This window comes from Neolamprologus brichardi, chromosome 17, assembly GCF_056152115.1.
Source record: "Neolamprologus brichardi isolate AB-2024 chromosome 17, ASM5615211v1, whole genome shotgun sequence".
NCBI classification, from domain to species: domain Eukaryota; kingdom Metazoa; phylum Chordata; class Actinopteri; order Cichliformes; family Cichlidae; genus Neolamprologus; species Neolamprologus brichardi.
The window spans coordinates 5,044,886-5,063,851 of NC_142120.1; the positions used below are offsets into that span (position 1 = coordinate 5,044,886).

An 18,966-nucleotide genomic window follows, 5' to 3' on the forward strand; every position below is an offset into this window, starting at 1 on the left:
GATATAATCTAAAACAGTCTGCGGGGATTATATACAAATATTCAACTATCCCAGAATTAAACCAGGTCTAAATAAAAAGGAGTGAGTATCACTACAAAGGTTAACTCAGTGGTCCTAATGCTACAGTTTGATATCAGCAAACACCGAGCGCATACATTGATATGACACCACAGCCATGCTATCATTCAAACACTGATAACAGCATAAATCGAATTAAATCGGGACTTGATGAGACCTTCTGAGTATCACTAGAAATATTATAAACAGTCGTCTCCGTACCACATTCACTGTTAGCATAGCACATCCATGTTAGCAGTGTATAAATGGATGGTTTAGCATGTATTAGCACAGGTATCAATAAAGGACTACCGTATTAAATACTTTTACTAACCTCAGGCAGATGGACAGGCGCTCTGCAGGTGGGATTGAGCGCCTGTAATTGGTGTCTAGGCGGGCGATTCTGGGACCGACCCGGGGAAGCAGGTCCTCAAACTGGCTGAGTGAAAGACGGTGATGTCGCTGGAATCGGCCGTCATCCAGGCGCAGCTCCTGGAGCAAATGGTGAAAATCACCAAACTGCTCACGCCTCTGGAGGACCTGATGGACCCAGGTACGGCGTCTTTTACGCCGCTGCTCTGCTCTCCACAGTACATAGAGAAGGGAGACTCTCTCTTCAAGCGCTAACTCGACAGCTGCCATCTTGCAAAGATACCAGTCTGGCACAACTTCCTCCCACATCCCTCCCACATTTCCGGTTCACGCGCGTCAAAATATCATATTTTGACGCGCGATGGATTTTTCTTGGACACGCGTTGAGGCGCGAATGTGCACGCGTCAAATTAGGGGCGTTTGGGGCGTTTTTGTTCGCGTCCATCGCGTTCGGTGTGAACACACCGTAAGGCCCATTAATGATGGTTTGTATTTCCACTCTTTCTCATACTGGGAGATAAAAAGGATGGAAAAAGTGCAGTTTTGGCTTTGATTTCAAATTAGATGCTGCAAGTTTAGAAAGTTGTACAGCATGCGTGCTCCCAAACTGCTTTTCACCGTGAAAACAACAGCCTTAATCGACTGGGATTATATGAGTACTCATTCTCGCCAGCAGAGTGTTTTTTGCCCACACACACACGCACACCCTCCATGTGTCACTCCCCTTTGTCAGGCAGAAATAACCCTCATATTGCAGATATTAGTTGATGGCATGATAGCGCAGCATTATCTGCCTCCTGCAGACTGTTCTGTTTTTATTTATTTTTCTCCCAGCTTCCTCATAAGCTACAATAGGATGCGGAAAATAGATTTATTTGGAGATGGATCCACTCACAGTGACAGGCAAACAGTGAGTTGGAATAAAGATAAGCTGCAGAATGGATCTGCTTCCACTAAAAGCTCCATGACATAGATGAAAGAAATTGGCATTCTTCTGGTCTCGGTGTACTTCATCATTTTGCAACATTGTGTCTTACTTTTTAAATATGTTGCATGGTGCAAATAAGCATTTTAATGCCTCCAGGAGTATAAAATTTAGCTGCACACCAGCAGAAAAAACAAGCGAGTTGTTTTGTTAACCTGATTCTAATCTGCGCCTCTCCTAACAGAACAATCAAGATCGAGGTGTACGACTGGGACAGAGACGGCAGGTAAATACTTCCAGTGTTATAGTAATAAGTCATATTTTACATTACAGGCTCCAGAAGCTCACTTCACTCAGCTCACGTAAGGTGTAAATACTCTACAGCTGAAATAATAAATGCTGCCATTCCTGTGCTGCTGCTACTGCTTTTAAAATCAGATTTACAGACGTGTATTTTTGCTGTTTATATTACATGAACATTTTCAAATGGTACAAACTTCAAGGCCTGTTGGACTGAATTTTTTTTCAGGGATATGTAGTTGTGTAATGCTACAATTGTCACGTGTGGAGTGTGAGTGAGGTGGAGACAGGCGAGGAGATGGGACTGAACTTTAAACAAAAAGCGAGCCTTTTATAGCTGATGTCAGAAGGCAAAACAAAAGCTAAGACGAGTGCAGGGAAGACAACTAAACTGGAAAACACACATGAAAACCGGATGATCTGATATCCTCGTGTTGGTGTTGTTCCCAGATCATCATGAAAATGTTGTTCCAGGTTCAACATTGCAAGTGACCAATCACATTATTGTGACGTTATTCTTTTGCGCACCAACCCATTCGTGCATTTATGAAATTCCAATGTTGCAAGGACAATATCAATTCTGCTTAGCGTTTATTAAAGGGTTAGGGTCCGTTGTTCGGCGGACAAAGGCGGTTTCTCGCAGCTTAAGTACAGTTTTTTGTTTTACGCCGGTTTTTCCCGAAGTCGCAAAAGTATGACATCACAACATTCTGATTGGTCACTTGCAATGTTGATCCTGGGACAACCTTTAGTATGATGATCTGGGAACAACACCAACACGAGGATATCAGATCGTGCATGAAAACATATGATACTAATTACTATACAAAACTATGAAACAGTGATTAAGCTATGACACTGAAGACTAAGTCTATGACTGTGACTATGAGAACCGTGAAAACTGTGATGACTATGACGAGACATAACTGGGAAGGTTACACGACAACGTGACACTGAACACAGGAAGAAAGAGGACTTAAATACACAAATGAGGAGATCGGGGAGGTGGAGACACATGAGGAAACAGCTGACAAGAATGAACATAAACTAAGCACATAAAACATGGAAACAAGACTTTCAAAATAAACAGGAAACATGACAACACGCAGACATGCCACGAACTTGACAACAAGGACCACAGAGACATGAAACATGACAGGTAGACACACAAAGCAGGGAGACTTAGAACAGGGGAGAAGACACAAAAGGATCCACAAACAAACGACTAGAACAGGAACGTAGGCATCGCAGAAATTAGTTAGATAAACTAAACTGAAACTAGAACACAAATGAATAACAAAATACGCTAAAACTCAAACACTGGGTCACACGACCCTGTACCATGACAACAATCATACTAGAGACAACAGTAGTTGGAGACTGCGAGATGACCACATTTATTGTTACATTTTGCAGTGAACGTCGATCCTTTTTCCTTTGAAATCGTTGCTTTGAAAATAGCAACAGGTCTGCAGCCGCTCGCAGCCAGTTGCTATTTTCAAAGTGATAAAATGGCAATAAGCTGGAGTCAGTCTGCTATCTTTTGCTTTCTGTTAATTATTGTTGTTAATTATTTGCAAACATTTGCCAGTCGGTCTGAGAGTGACTGCAGACAGTCTTAAGTTGGATGTCCCTAATGTTAAGATGAGTTATGAACACATTTCCACCTCCATAAAGTTGTTATGAAAGGGGAAAATTATGGTGGCCCTGAGAGGCCAAACGGACTGCAACATAAAACACTGGCAATAAAAAAAATGCTGCAAAAGCCCACAAAACACAATGGAAATAGGAAAAAACACAGTTCCAAAATCACAAGGGAAGTGTTTCTGGGGAGACAATAACCCGACGGACCAGTTGCAGGAACCAAAATATGCTAAGAATTGCATTGGGAGACACTTAAAAGAAGTGGAGGATCTATCGGTTTAATAAGGAAAGAAAAGATGAAAGGTAAGCGTGTTAGCTTAACTATTAGCCTAAAAATCCGTTATCAGTAATAAATGAATCATGATAAAACACGACTACCATATTTTGGTTCCTGCAATTGGTCCGTCGGGTTATTGTCTCCCCAGAAACACTTCCCTTGTGCTTTTTTCCTATTTCCGTTGTGTTTTGTTTGCTTTTGCAGCATTTTTCTTATTGCTGGTGTTTTCTTAAGTTGCAGTCCGTTTGGTCTCTCAGGGCCACTGTAGAAAATAGCTATAGAGACCAAAACTTTTTGATTCCTTCTCAAACTGCAAGCTTGTTTATTTCTTCTGTTAAGCTGAGCATTTTAATATGGTCGTCTAAAGTGATTAACTGGGCTCAGATTAGCTTAATTGGTGTAAAGGTGGGGTACAAATCAATATCTAATAAGGTGTTCTGCACAAGCAGTTGATCAGGAACAAGACAGTAAAGTAATAACTGTTAAAGCTCCGGATAGTTTTCCAGAACTGCTGAGTGTGACTGTAAGGCTTTCACGGCTTATTGTACAGATATTAATCTGATATGCGCTGATAACCTCAGCACTAGCAATCACTGATAAACAGACAGCAGTGCCTCTCCTTATTACTTTGTGTCTTGATTGCATTAACATTCAACATGTCAGCTTCCTGCACCCAGTTAATCCCTAAATCACACATAATTAACAGAAGTCTATGTTTTCAGTAGATAAGAAAGCTGACTACACAACTGCTTAATGATGAGTCTGGATTCTGGCTGCTGGCATTCAGACAGAAAGAAAACACATTTGTCAAGCTGTAGTTTAACAGTTAGTTATTTCTCTATTCTTTGTACTTTGGAATCTATTCAGTTTTACTCCTAATCTGAGCCATAGTGTATCTTTTTCAGTGGGGAAGAAATGCTGGCAGTGATTTTTGTCCATGAAAGTGTTTTAATCCTGCTTTAATCCTCCGTAACAACAAACCTAATTGTTGCTCTGAGGTGTATATGATGTTGTTTTTTTCTGGGATTCTTATCATTTCATGTTGATTTAAAAACTTCAAACATAAAATGGAATCTTGTTAAATCACAAGATGACAACTTCTTCAAGTTTTTTTTTTTTCTTTTTTAGGTTTTTTGGCTTTTTAATGATCTCTGGATTAGAAACTAGAAAAATTACATTAAAATTAATTGACAAGATTGAAGTTTTTCTCAAGCTCTCTTTCTTGTCTCCTTTCTTCTTCATTTCTGTTTGCAGTCATGACTTTATTGGAGAATTTAGCACCAGCTACAGAGAACTATCCAGAGGACAGAGCCAGTTCAACGTCTATGAGGTGAGTTTTTCCTGCATGTATAGGAATGTTGGTGTATTTAAATTCAAAGCTGAAGTGCCCATGGAGATCAGTGTACAGGTTTTACAGTGTTTTTGGGGGTTTTTTGTCTGGAACTTTTCTGCTGAAGTTTAACCTGTGTGTGATGTCATGATACCAAAAATGTAATTAGTTCCAATCCAAGGACATTTACAGCATTCTCAATGCTCAATTTTGTACTGCAAAAAAATACACTGAACTTTAAATAATGTAAACAGTAAAAAAGAGAAACAACTGTACAGAACAGAAAGTGTCAAAGTTCTACTTTGGTAATAGGAATGGCTACCAAGTATCCTACTAATGGTTCTACAAGATATAACATTAGCAGTGTTGGGAAGGTTACTTTTAAAATGTATTCCATTACAGAATACAGAATACATGCCCCAAAATGTATTCTGTAACGTATTCCGTTCCGTTACTCAATGAGAGTAACGTATTCTGAATACTTTGGATTACTTAATATATTATCATGCTGTTTACAACTACATGAATGTACTATTGCTGTGATTTATTACTGTTACTGAAGGTCCGCGGCTCCGAACCGTAGTAAAGGGACCTCTGGCTAATACGTCGGGTTCGTGTCGGGCTCATAGCCGAAAACTAGCTTTACTTTGTTGTCTGGGTCAACTTTGCTTGCGAGAGACAGAGGGAGGCGTTGAAAGGCTGCTCCAACAGAACTTATTGTTTTTGGAGGAAAACACGAACACGGTGTACAGTCGAGTCTTAATAGCTTACTTACAACTGGGCTCGTCAGGCTCTCTTCTTGGCTGCAGTGGTTATTATTATATTTACATGCTTCCAGCTCCCGTTTCTGCTGGATGACAGCTCGTACTTTTCCTTTTTCTCCGTCCCTCGCTCACAGACACATAACGTGTATGGCAGTCCATTCTCCCTGCAGCACGGACTACACTGCCTATGATGCTACATTCTTTAGAGCTATACCGGTAGCATTCTGCCTATTAGCTTAGCACAACAACAACAAAAAAGCCTCTCTCACCCAGGAAACACGCAGAGAGAGAGAGCGTCACCCTGTAACCATGGCAACCGTAACGCTGTCGCCTGGAACAACAGAACGTAGCTGTCAAACAAAACCCAAACAGTCCTGACCCGCGACAATATGAAACAGGGAAGTACCGCCGTGTAATCCATTTATTTCAACAAAGTAACTGTATTCTAAATACCACCTTTTTAAACGGTAACTGTAACGGAATACAGTTACTCATATTTTGTATTTTAAATACGTAACGGCGGTACATGTATTCCGTTACTCCCCAACACTGAACATTAGTTACACTATGTTAGCTTAAGCATTTATATAATCTTAGCCATTACTAAAATTTTAGTCTAGTGAACATGAATGATTTCACAATAATAATGTCAGCTGTCTCAAACACAGGATATTGAATGTTAACTTCCTGAGACCTGAACTCTTTCATGGCATGCATTTTTAATTTATCTTTGCTATTTGGGCTGATTGGTACCTGATGAATGTAAAAACAAAGAATTATCTTTTCACCAGATTTTGCTCTACAAAGGCCTGATATGACATATGAGGACATTTGTTCTAAATTTTGATAGAACAGTGGCAGTATAATGTCCTGGTAAGTGGATATCAGGCCCTTGTAGAGCAAAATTTTGTATTGTGGTCTAGACAACCCAAAATGTGATGTTCACCTACGTCAGGTCCTAGGAGGTTAAAACAAGTTGAATCTTCCTTTGAGCAGATCTAGTTACCAGACTTTTAAGTGACAATTTTGTAAGGATAGACTAAAGCAGTCGTAGGTGTACACAGTTCCCATCAGTTCCAGAGGAACTGCAGCCTCAGTCAATACACTGAAAAAGTACAATTGTGTTTTCTGAATTTGGCTTTCACTGAAGTCAAAATGTATCGTAATTGTTAGGGAAAAATGAAGAAGGGACTGACTCCAAGCCAGTTTTAATAAAGCCAGTAATTTGAAGCTACAGATTTTCACAGATACAGTTGATGTTGTTGCTGATAGCATGAACTTTGCAGTAGATGGTATTTATTGCACGCCATTTTGAAGCCTTAAGTTCAGCATTATATCTATCACTATATTTGTGCTGTTGCAAAAAATGATGACATTGAGATGAGAGGGTGAAGTGCTAATTTATGAGCTAATGCTAGCTATCATGGTTAGCAAGGTGCACAGATACTGTTTAATTAGTGCAAACATTTTTGTTGTTTTGTTGGTTCAATTATAATAGAGCGAATGCCTTTAAAAGTAAGTAAGTAAGTAAAAACAAGGCGCTTTGACTTGAGGCGTTAAGAACTAATAGCAGCGAGTTTCTGTTTGTCTAACTGTAAGGGCAATCTTTATTTTACTGCATACACAATATGAAGGATTAGGAACTGCAAATGTTACTGACATTTATGATATATAGTCAGTTACAAAGCTAGTGTAAAATTCAAGAAAGAGCAGAAAGATAGAGTAGACCAGGAGCTGAATCTTCTAGTGAGTTTTACAGTTTACATTAACTTACGTGCTTTATAAACCCACTGTTAAAAGCCTTTTCTTTGTAAACACATATCAAAGTTCATCCTGTAGCCATAAAGCTAATAGCCTACACCTAAACAAGGTAACCTCTGACCATAATTTACTGTTGGATGCTGCCAAACACAAAAGTTTCTATTACAACTGCAGCCTTTCATCCTGAGTAATACTGAGAGGCAATTCAACAGCAAATATCGAAAAATATCTTTGCAATAAAATAGGAGAATAGAGATTGTTTGGTACTCACATAAAAAGTACTGAACCAAATGGCTACATATATTATGTGGAGAAATAATTGGGGAAATTACTTGCTTGAAAAATATGAAAAGTGTAAATAATAATAATAAAATAATAACATCTCCTGGCAGAGTGAACCAAAACTAAGCCGAAACTCCTTTCCATTCTGCCTGGCTGTCTGACACACACACACACACACACATACGCACACACACAATCTCTGACAGTTATGATAGATCGCTGGCTTGTCTTCTCCCAGGAAGAGTCAACATTTCTTGATTAACAGGGCGCCACACAGAGAAGAACGCACACAGGGGAGTCTCATTTTAACCAGCTGCTGTTTGCCTAATAGTCCTCAGATGTGCGCACACACACACACACACACACACACAAGTCATTTTGAGATTTCTGGCCTTTTTCGTGGTACTGCTTAATCCTCGACTTGCAGCAAGCGAGACAAAGACTTTTCAGTGTTAAATGCATTTTGTTTGTGTGTCTCTGTGTGTATTTGTGTCACAATCACATTTCAATTCACCTCCAGAGCCAAATGCGTCCTTGCGGGTGCCAGTCCAAAGTGAACCAAGGAGAAATGCATAAATCCACACATTTGTATGTTGTTTCCCCGAGGCCTTCTGTCTTCTTGTTTAACCTTGGCACAGCTAAATTAGACCATAAAGCTCAGATTTAATATCCACTGTTTGGCATTCAAAAGGAGGTTGTGTCTGGTCCCCTCATCACACGAGTCTCTGAACTCAGCTGAAAAGTGTTTTTTTCTTCTTCTTTTTTTAAATTGTTCTTTATGAAAAGCTTCTTCTTAAAAAGTAAGTCAAGCTGGTTCAGATGAATTGAAAATCTGTTTATTGTAAGAAGGATATCTGTGAAATGACTGTGCTAAATGACTTTGTGGGTTAGGAGCACTGTTCAAAGGCAATGGTCCTAGCATGGTAGCTGCTGGTTTAGGGAAGGAAGTATCTGAGGACCCATGAAGGGGATATGAAGTATACTGCAAAGTCACCTCAGCTATCACATATTATCCCCACAAACTGAAGCATTTAGGGCCAAACATGCTTTAATTTTACAGAATCTAATTCGTATTACACTGAAGGATGTTGTTATGTTTGCATATAAAGTGAAGACATCTCCCTTGACCTTTGTGTAAGTCACGTGCAGTAGACTATTGAGTATTTTTATAAGCAGTTTGTCATATTTGAGGAAGCTTTGTAGGAATGCACCAAAAGAGAATTATCAGCCCCTTTATTTCCCAAAACTCTGTTGAGATGGTTTAACAGTATTTTTGGCTGTGACACTAAATTGTTTTTGGAGAAGAAGCTCTAAATGTCCATTGCATGTTACCTTCAAAGGAGGAGATGGTGCACAAATGTTAAAAATAATATTTAAAAAATAGCCGCTGAGTATAATGGAGCTCTTACCAGATTTAGCAACTGAAGAGCCGGATAACTCCACCAGGAGTTGGCGAGAAGTTATTATGCCTTCTTTTATCAGAGGGCTGGAAACATTATTTTTAAGTAATGTTAACATTGCTCTGTATCTGCTACTGTTTGCTTACAAGGTGTAACCATTAAAGCTTGACTGATTTAGCTGTTTGCTGATCTATTGGTATCTGTGGCGGGGGGCGTGGTGTGCTGCCTGGCTGCAGGAGAGGCGGACGCAGTGGCAATCACGCCTCGCCAGCTTCAAACAGATGAATTGGTTCCTGTTGTTGTTATTGGTGTTTGTGTGTGGCGGCTGAAAAACTGCAGCCGTGTGTAGGATCCAGCAACCAGTAATAAATTATGCTGAAAAGTGTTGAGATGTGGTTCTCATCTATATAGGTTCCCCCAGTCCTACAAGCTGTTTATTCTCGTTTACATGCCCCACCCTCGCTCTCTCACATTTTCAATTCTTTAACTTCTTCACTTCTATAGAGTACATGGGGATCTGCCAGTCCCCTTTGAGGCCTTCCCCGAACCACAGTTCAATTCATGTTTAAGCCTTTCACCTTTATCTGCTAAAACGCTGTTGAATATAAATGGGACGTGAGCCCAGCTAGCGAAATATTTTTTGGGGCCTTTTTCTGGCTTTATTTGTTATGTGACGGCTGTGTGCAGGCAGGAGACTCCAGAGACAGAAAGTAACTCAAAACACAGCTTTAATGCTGAACTCAAAAGGGTAACAAAACTAGGAATACAAAATACACTTACACAGACAGAACACACAGCTAGATAAGGGTCGATCACGACACGAACACAGAGAAACACAGGGCTTAAATACACAGAGGGAGCAATCAGGGAATAGGTAACAGGAGGGAAACACAGCTGGGGCAAATCAAGCCTAACGAGACAAAGGAAGCAAAACCAGACACATTAACATCAGACATGGACCTTCAAAATAAAACAGGAAACATAACAGACTGAACTAAAGACACAGACTCACATGCAGGCACTGCAACAGAGGGAACAAAGACATGGGACCAGGGCAGACAGACACTGACTGGACACGGGGATATAGCAACTAAGGATACACAGAGACATAAACCATAAGACAGAACTCTAACGAAGAAACCGAAGAATAGAAATGATAAATAATACAATAAACTCAAACCCCTGCGTCAATGACCCAGGCATCCTAACATTATTACTCAGATACAGTGAAGATTTTTGAACATGAAAGTAATTTGTAGTTGTGGTTGCTTGTTTTCCTTTTGTTTTGCTTTGTTCATTTGTCTCTTTTAATTCTATGTTGTTGTACTTTTCAACATGTTCAAAATAAAGATTCAATCAATCAAGATTGACAGGAAAGTGGAGGGAAAGACATGTGGCAAAGGGCCGGCTCCTCTCAGCTATGTGGCATTTGGTCGCCTGCTCATCCAAAACTGACGCCTAAATCGCCAAATATTGTTATCTACCTAAAAAATCCTATATCAGTCTGGCACTACACAATATGACAGTTTTGTGTTTTGTTTTTTTTTTAAAAAAAGCAAAAATACTTAAAACACATTACCATTTCTAAACTTATAAACTACACTCAAATTAAGGGATGGATTCACAAAGTATATTTGACGTTAATGGAGAAAATGTGCTCTTTCTTTAGGTGGTAAATCCAAAGAAGAAAGGAAAGAAGAAAAAATACCTCAACTCTGGAACAGTAAGGAATGATTTCTGAACTAGATTTGAAATATGGCACTCTTATTGTGTCAGACAGAATAACTTTGTTACATCATCGACAGTGCTTGGGCTGACTGAGGTGTTATCACCTACAGGTAACCCTCCTGTCATTCCTGGTGGACACTGAAGTCACCTTCCTGGACTACATCAAAGGAGGGTAGGTCAATGACTATGCAATCACCGAGCCCGCTCTGAGAGGCGGGGGTTGCAGTCTTTTAATGAGAATTGACATGCTGGGTGTGCTCGTCGCTGCTTGGATAACGGCCCCATCACTGCTCAGTGTCTGCAATGTGCCAAAGATAATGATCCCTCAGTGTGAGTGAATCAGATGGAAATAAAGTGCATTTGCATGTGAGAGGAAGAAAGTGAAAGGTGGAGAGGGAGAGACTGACAGATGGGCTGACCTGAAGTCAAGTACACAGAGTTCAGGCTCTGAAGTGTCCTTGTGTGTAATCTTGTATTGCGTTTCGGCACTTGCCCAAGCCCCGTGCCATCGTGTGTGCTCGTTTGTGTGTCTCTGTGCATGTGCTTGTGTATGTATACATGTTGCTCAGGAGGGTTGACCGCGTGCACCCAGGCGTGGTGGAAATGCTCGCCCACACACTCTGCTTTCATTAGACTCACAGACAAGAGGACATTAGACACAGACATTAGATTCACTGTCAACGGGGAGAAAAGTGTGTGTGTGTGTGTGTGTGTGTGTGTGTCTGCAAAGTTGCGAGTATTCCTCTTTTCCTGCTGCCTTTGGAATTCGGAAGGGGACACAAATTGATTTTTTTCTCTTCTGCACAAAACTAAAATGTAATTTTTCAACTACAGTACAACTAGTAGCAACTAGAGATGGACCGATCCGATATTACGTATCGGTATCGGTCCGATACTGACCTAAATTACTGGATCGGATATCTGAGAGAAATAAAAAAATGTAATCGACCCATTAAATATCAAAAAAGCACCTCACAAAACTTGCGACATGGCGTAACTCGGCTCATAACCGTAGCACATCGCAGCAGTATGCATCACGTGATAGAGTGGCTGTGGCATGCACCTGTCAGCGGTCTGGTTGAGCATTTGGAGCTTCGCTACCAAACTGGCACAAAGTTATCTCAGAGAGAAGTAAAGCAAGTGTGTAAGTTCACCTCTGAATGTTTGTAAAGCATTCCCACGTTAAGCTTAACAACCGATATATGGAGCGACTGGCTCTCTCTCTCTCTCTCTCCTGCTGCTACTTCAGTCGTGAAACTGATTAATGATCAGCTGATCGGCTTTTCTGTCGCGAGTCCGTCTCTCTTCTTTGTTTATCGCCCACTTTGCACCAGAAAGATGAAACCAGCGGCTGAACAACAGCAGCACGTTTAAGCTTGATAATCTGTTGTTAGAATTTATTTAATATTACTTTCTACACCAGGATCTTTTTCTACGTAGCTGACGGCTGGTAACTGTGCAGGGACGGATCTAGCAAAGTTTAGCCAGGGGGGCCGATAGGGCATGAACAGGGATAAGGGGGGCAGAAAGACATACTTTTCTTTCTTATTCTCATTTAAAATGTCTAGTTTTTAATAATTAATTATCTGAATCTTACACCCAAAGTTTTAATCTGATGTAAACTGTATAGAAGTCCATTACTGTATATAGTAACTATTAAGTCTAATATACCCTAGTAAGCTATAGTACTTTTTCCATCTATGCAGTCTGCAGTTCTGTTGAAGAAAGATGTTGAATCCATTTAACTATTCTTGAAAAATAATTGATTTTTGTGCATTTTGTTCCACACTGCATCAAATTAAAGTTGATTACGTCAATTAAGCATCATAAGGTGGTTCCCTATTTTTTATTTATTTATTTTTTTTGCTGGGAGTTTGGAACCCTATTAGTTAGGTTGCTTAATATTTCTGCTAACTACTCTTTAAAATACCAGAATAGGAAGGATGGAGCAGGTTTAAGTTTATTAGATTGATCAGTTTTGCTGAACTATGAAATATTTTGGGTGCAGTGTATTTTTTGCATACAGGTATAACAGAATAGCTTTAGTGTTTTGTTTTATTTTTTAACTTGAGTTTGAACTTATACAAAATGCAGCAAGATATTTAAAAAAACATATATATATCGGATTCATATCGGTATCGGACATAAAAAAGTGGTATCGTGCCATCTCTAGTAGCAACTCCCCAAAAACCCTGATTACATTAAAATCTTCATTCTCATTAAAACTTCAGAAATCTTTAATCAAAGTTTAAAGTAGCCCAATTAGACTTTAATGTTCAAAAATGTAAAACTTTTTCTGCAGAGCCTCTTTTCTGCCTCTTTTGCCCTCCACGAGCCGTCAGCTGCTAACAGAAAGCTTAAGACATTTTGTCCCTACCATTTGTAGAAGGATCATTTTACATCTAAATATAGCTGAAATCACAGCTGAGCCATTTGCCTAAACTTAGTGAATGGTGATTTCTTTCTCAGAAGTCATCGCTGTTATAACATTAGTATTTTAGCTGAGCAGAGTAGCAAAAAGGGCTTCAAAGTGACAGCTGGCTTATATTAGTCCTAATGGCTGTGTTTGTGTCACTGCTTCATGGTCATTTCATCTGACAGCAGAAACAGAAAAATATGGAAATGAGAGCACTTTTATTGGGAACTCAAGTGTATTAAAATATAGTACATGTGAGCATAAGGGAGTGGGAGAGAAGCAAATGTAGGGTAATGTATCTGTATGGGCCAAATACTGAATCTAAAGGAAGTTTACTATTGTTTTGGGGACATTGCTATCACAATAAAAGCCAGCAGTTTGGTCTTCAGCTCCTTGGATGCTGGAAGTACAAGAAAACTGGCTACTTTGTTCTGTTCTCTGTCAACATGATCCCACACTGCTTCAACAATGTTGCGGTCTGGGCTCTGGGGAGGCCAGTCCATGACTGATAGTGTTCCACTGTGTGTTCTTCTATCCAGGTATGCTTTGATTGCATAGGTAGTGTGTTTGGGATCATTGTGATGCTGAAAAATGAAGTTGTTTCCAATCAGAAGCTTCCAAGATGGTATTGTATGGTGGATCAAAATCTGATGGTACTTTACCAGATGACTGTCTGGTGGCTTTCTTGTTTTCTTTCCCAAAAAATGCTTCCTGACAGTTACTCTTCCACCGAGATCATTGCCAATGAGGCCTCAGTGAACAGTAGATGGATCAGTTGACTTGGTGGATTTCTTTAAGATATTAATCATCTGTTGTATGTAGTTTTTTTTAGAACTGTCACGTCTTCCTTGTCCAGTTTCTTAAAAACGTTTTGAATTTAAAATGGGTTCTTTGCTACGACTCCAAACTAATTGTAAATTAGTGGACAAAACACTGGTTTGTGCCTTGAGCTACTCACTTTTTTATGCTTAAATGATTCATAAGTGTAAAGTGCCTTAACAAAGGGGAAAAAATGGTCAGGTACAAAGACTAGATGGACAATTGGCACAAAAAAGCAGCCAATGTCCAAAGAGAAACGTTTTCCCTAAGGGACACATTTAGCTTACTTTAAAGCAGCCACACTCAAGGGTAACAATAGATGACATTTCTACAGTTGCATATTTAAAAGCATCACCACTGCACTTTTCATTCCCTCCTTTATCGATTCGTCCTTGTTTTTGTTTTCTGACTATAAAACTTAGCTGCTTTAGTTCACTCTCACTATTCTCACACCATTAGTTAAAGGAACACTGAACTCATTGAAGCTGCCTGTCCGGTGCTGCAGTAAATAGCAGACGGACTAGCTGGTGGTGGTGGTGGTTGAGTATTTATCTGCTAAAAAGTCTTCTTTTACTACTAACTTGGGAAAATACTGGAATGTTGCAAGACCTCATTTTTGTTCTCGTCGCGAGACTACTTTAAGACTGGACTCATGTTTAAGTTCATTGTTATGCTGCATGAATACATGTTTGACTGGTATGAATCCTCTCTGATTGTATTGTGATTGGATGACCTTCTAATGAAATAATCCCAACCATAAACATTTGGCCTCTGTGGTGCCTGCTTTTCACATTTTTTCATCTTCAACCCCTCTAGCAGCTCCCCCCATTTAAACTTCACAATGAAATAGCTGTCAGTGTCAATTTCTTAGTTTTTACAACAAACATATTCACAGTTATTAAACGGTAACTTTTGCTTTCATTTGAATTACGGCTTCTTTCGTATGCCTTGTTGCCTGAGAGTTCCCCTCGGGCCCATTCGCAGACAGGAAACCAAGCTGTGTGGGGAAAGAAAGAATCAAAATGTTCTTGTAAATAAAATGGACTTTGAGCCATTTTAGTCTTAAGGTTTTTTTTGTGTTGGTGTTATTAGAGGTTTTTGTCTATCACAATTTACAGAATGAGAGACGCAGCTTCTGGGAAAAGCCGATAAATTGAAACTTTTGATCTGTTTCTTCAGAGCATCAATAGCCCCAATTCCAGGCAAATCATTCATAAGCTTCTCTTATAATAATAACACATAAAATGCCATCAAGATAATAAAATTAGCCAGTCACAGTGCATACTAGCACACATCACAGCCAAGTGCAGAATCCTTGTTTTGTTGTGCCAGTCCATTCCCGTTAGCCACCTCTCTATTTTCAGGTCTGGTTTCTTTTAGTCTTCTGCAGTCTGCAAGACATTACATGATGGCAGGTTTAGATTTATTTATTTATGCGCAAACAACAAAAGTCTGCTTGTTTTTACTGCACTACAAAACTACATTTAAAAAGCACAAAGAAAGAAAATGAATTTTTAGAAAATGTAGTGATATTCCCTTGGGAATAACAAGAGTGAGCTGGGGGTGGTTTGTGCTCTCTGAGTGCTTCTTGTTTCAGTCCTCAATTTGGCATTTCCAGATCTGATTTTACCCAATTCTGCTGTTAATTTCTGAATCATGCCAAAGCCAAAAGACCTTAAGTAAGTGCTCTTCCTTTTTCTTTTTATGTTTTCTTGTTAAACGTTCTGAAGTTGGATACATTTTAGACTCCGCTTCCTCTCAGTTTTACGTCAGTCCCTCTGTGTCTAAATTTATTCAGAATTGGACCGCTCATGTGCCATCTAATCCCTCGGCATCATTCAGACCTCTCTTTTTCATCCTCCTCTCTTAGCCACTGGGCCATGGTCATTTTATTCTCATGCTTTACATATCAGACTTAATTCTGATGTCATCCTCTCTGTGCCTCAAGCCTTAATGACCCTGAGGTGCTCTTAGCTTCTAGCCAATCTCAGGCTCTAATAACTTCCTATACCAAGTCTCGGGCTCTCGTACCTCTCACTCTCCAATGTCAGATCTTTGCATCTCTCAAATTTCACCATCTAGTCTTCAATGGCCCTGAGCAAATCACAGACTCTCGTTTCCCTCTTTTTGACTTTCAATAATCTTTTAGTCAATCTCAGTCTTTCAAAGCTCTCCACATCCAATTTTAGGCCTTCACATTTCCCCAGTTGCATGCTCTCGTACCTCTCCGTCAGCCTGTTAAGGCACTGAACCAATCATAGCACCTTATTTCCTTTTTATTTTCTGGCTTTTGGCAATGTATAGCCAATCACAAGCTCTCATATATCCCATACACTCTCTGACAGCCTCTAGCCAATCAGGCTTTCATTTCTCCCTTTCCATGTGAATGGGCTGCTAGTCTTTATCCCAAACTTCCTTCTTCTCTTTTCTAGATTCACCTTCTTTTTTATTTTTACATGCTCTTGTTTGCATCATTTCCCCAAGTTCAGTGTGTGCTAGGTAGCTTTGTTATCATACGAGCTGAAACTTCTTTGCCATGGAAAAAGGGTCCTGTCGTGGATCGTTTCCCTCCATCCGGGACTACCCAGCGGGATTTTGCTAACTCCTGATTTTGCAGTAAAAAAAAATTTTTTCCTTATAATGTTTGTTCATTAACGTTTTAATTAGCTGGCTATAATACGCTATACTGACTGAATGCTGCAAAATCTGACCAGTCTAGACATTTGTTTTTAGTCAGTTTGTGAAATCTTTGGCAGTTTGTGGAATATTATTTGCACAATTAGAGTTTTCACACAAATTGTGATGCATTAACAAACAGATTCTAACAGATGCCTAATTATATTTGACAAGTCTTTCTCGATATTTTTTATTTTTTTTCTCTGCCTTAAAGAGAATCCTCTTGCCTCTGATCCTCACACTCTTATTTTGAAAGTTCAGTTGCTGCTAACCAGGTGGCTCCACCCCTTACAATAACCTGTTTCCACACCGGCTGGCTTGGATCTGAAAATAGATCTATTGTCCTCGGTTTTATCGAGCTGCTAATTCAGAGACAATCTTGTCCCGCAGCCAGAGGGACTTCAACTCTTCACATCTTGGACTGCAGCTGTGCAGCTGGCACTGTCTTCTGCTCCAGAGATCCACCGCAAGCTTTTGGGGGTCACACTACCCAGAACCTGCTCCATGCAGTAATTCATGTACCAAGCAGAGCAGAAGAAAGAGCGCCAGCTGCAGTGAAAAGCAGTGGATTTCCAGTCTGTTTGTCTGAGAGGCAGCTGAGTTTATTGGTGTATGCATTAAATTTAAAAGTACAGTTTAATTGCTTTAAGAAAGCTTGTGGCTTTTTTGGTTCATACATATGCATTCTCCACCCCAGAAGACATCTAAATTGCATTGGCATCAACAGACACCACTCTGCATTTAACCTTTGGTTATTGTCAACCGATCGCAGCACAAGCCAAAGGTCTCTTAGTGGTAAAATTCACCGACTACCATGTTTTTTATTGTTTTTTCCTTCCTGCTGTTGCAAGGGCTTGCTCACAGGGAGCATATTATTGTCTGATTTTTACCTTATAATATAAAGTGCTTCAACAACATGACCTTGCTGAAATGATAGAGTTGGTACAATTCCAAACCCTTGATAGAAGCCAGCACGTGTAATTGAACTTTTTAATGCATTTGAAGACTGTACGAGCCCACAACACTTAGCCAGTGAATTCTTCTGTACAAACCATATGCACAACTGAGTTCTGGTTACAAGTATAATCCCTGTATTTCTCATATTTGTGTAACGGGAGACAGTTTAGTCATATTTGAATGCTGGGCGGACGAGATCCATATTAGACGCACATACCGCATGTTTACTTGCTCTGTCGCTAAACTGCTAATGGAGAAATCGCATCATCAAGTCTCCCTACAAACAAGACCCTGTTCCCAGCAGCACCGCAAGTCAGAGAGCACTTTGAAACTTGGCAGTGCTTTGGGAGCGTGAGCTGGATGCTCTTACACGCTTGTGTGGCTAAATTAAGTGCCAAGTGCTGTCTCACTGTTTGAAACCTAAATGGACTGTAATGGTCCAGTTGCACTTACTCCAGTTGCATAATGGGCAGACCAGGTCTTTGTGGACAGACACACACTCAAGCATGCACACTCAAACATAAAAATGTAAACACACACATGTGTGCAAGCACAGGACACACAGCTATTTAGTTTCTCACACATTTCCTAGAAATCCTTTCTGTGTCTCGGGCTGGATCGACTGGCTACAAAGGAATTTCTTTATCTGGTTTTTCCGTATCTCGTCTCAGTCTTCCCTCCGTCTCTCTTCCCACTGCTCTCATCTTCTGATTGATAGCTCTCTTTTTTTGCAGCTTCATCCCAATCAGCTAATTGTTCATTTGGACCTAATTAGGAACTTGATCTGCTGGCAACATTAGCATAAATGACTGATTTTCTTTTTGTGGAGGGAAAGCTTCAACTCCTTCCAGAGCACTGCTGCTCTCAGTCTTTCCCTCATCCTTTTGATAAAGCATTAGTGCCACCCATGAATTTCAACAAAGAGGCCTCTCTTTGTGACCGCAAAGATAAAATGATGAATTGTTGGCTGTATCTTTCATTTTGAGTTGTGTCTTTGAAAGCAGCCCTGTCACTCATAGTGACAGATATTGTTTCCCCTTGTTTTGGTTTGTGAGTTGCGCATTGAAACCAGAATAGAAGCAGGAGGAGGCTCTGCTTGAGAGGTTATCATTAGGTAGAGGAGCAGACATCAAGACAAAGATTGGTATTAAAAACCCTTGAAGGGGATGCCAACATTTGACTTTTGGGCGATGCACCTTGCAGATGAACAAGTCCAATATGCTTGCCAATAGCTGTGTTTGGCTAATTTAACAGATTT

At 40.0% G+C, this 18,966-nt stretch overlaps 1 protein-coding gene across 1 annotated transcript in view; it reads left to right on the top strand.

Annotated features, from left to right (window-relative positions):
• Nucleotides 1-18,966, top strand: part of LOC102791628 (copine-8) — a 134,838-nt gene that overhangs the window by 81,849 nt on the left and 34,023 nt on the right. The window contains exons 10-13 of the mRNA XM_087830909.1: nt 1,599-1,640; nt 4,830-4,905; nt 10,782-10,835; nt 10,951-11,012. Of these exons, the coding sequence (XP_087687035.1) occupies nt 1,599-1,640; nt 4,830-4,905; nt 10,782-10,835; nt 10,951-11,012 (234 nt within the window). The remainder of the gene's footprint in view (nt 1-1,598; nt 1,641-4,829; nt 4,906-10,781; nt 10,836-10,950; nt 11,013-18,966) is intronic.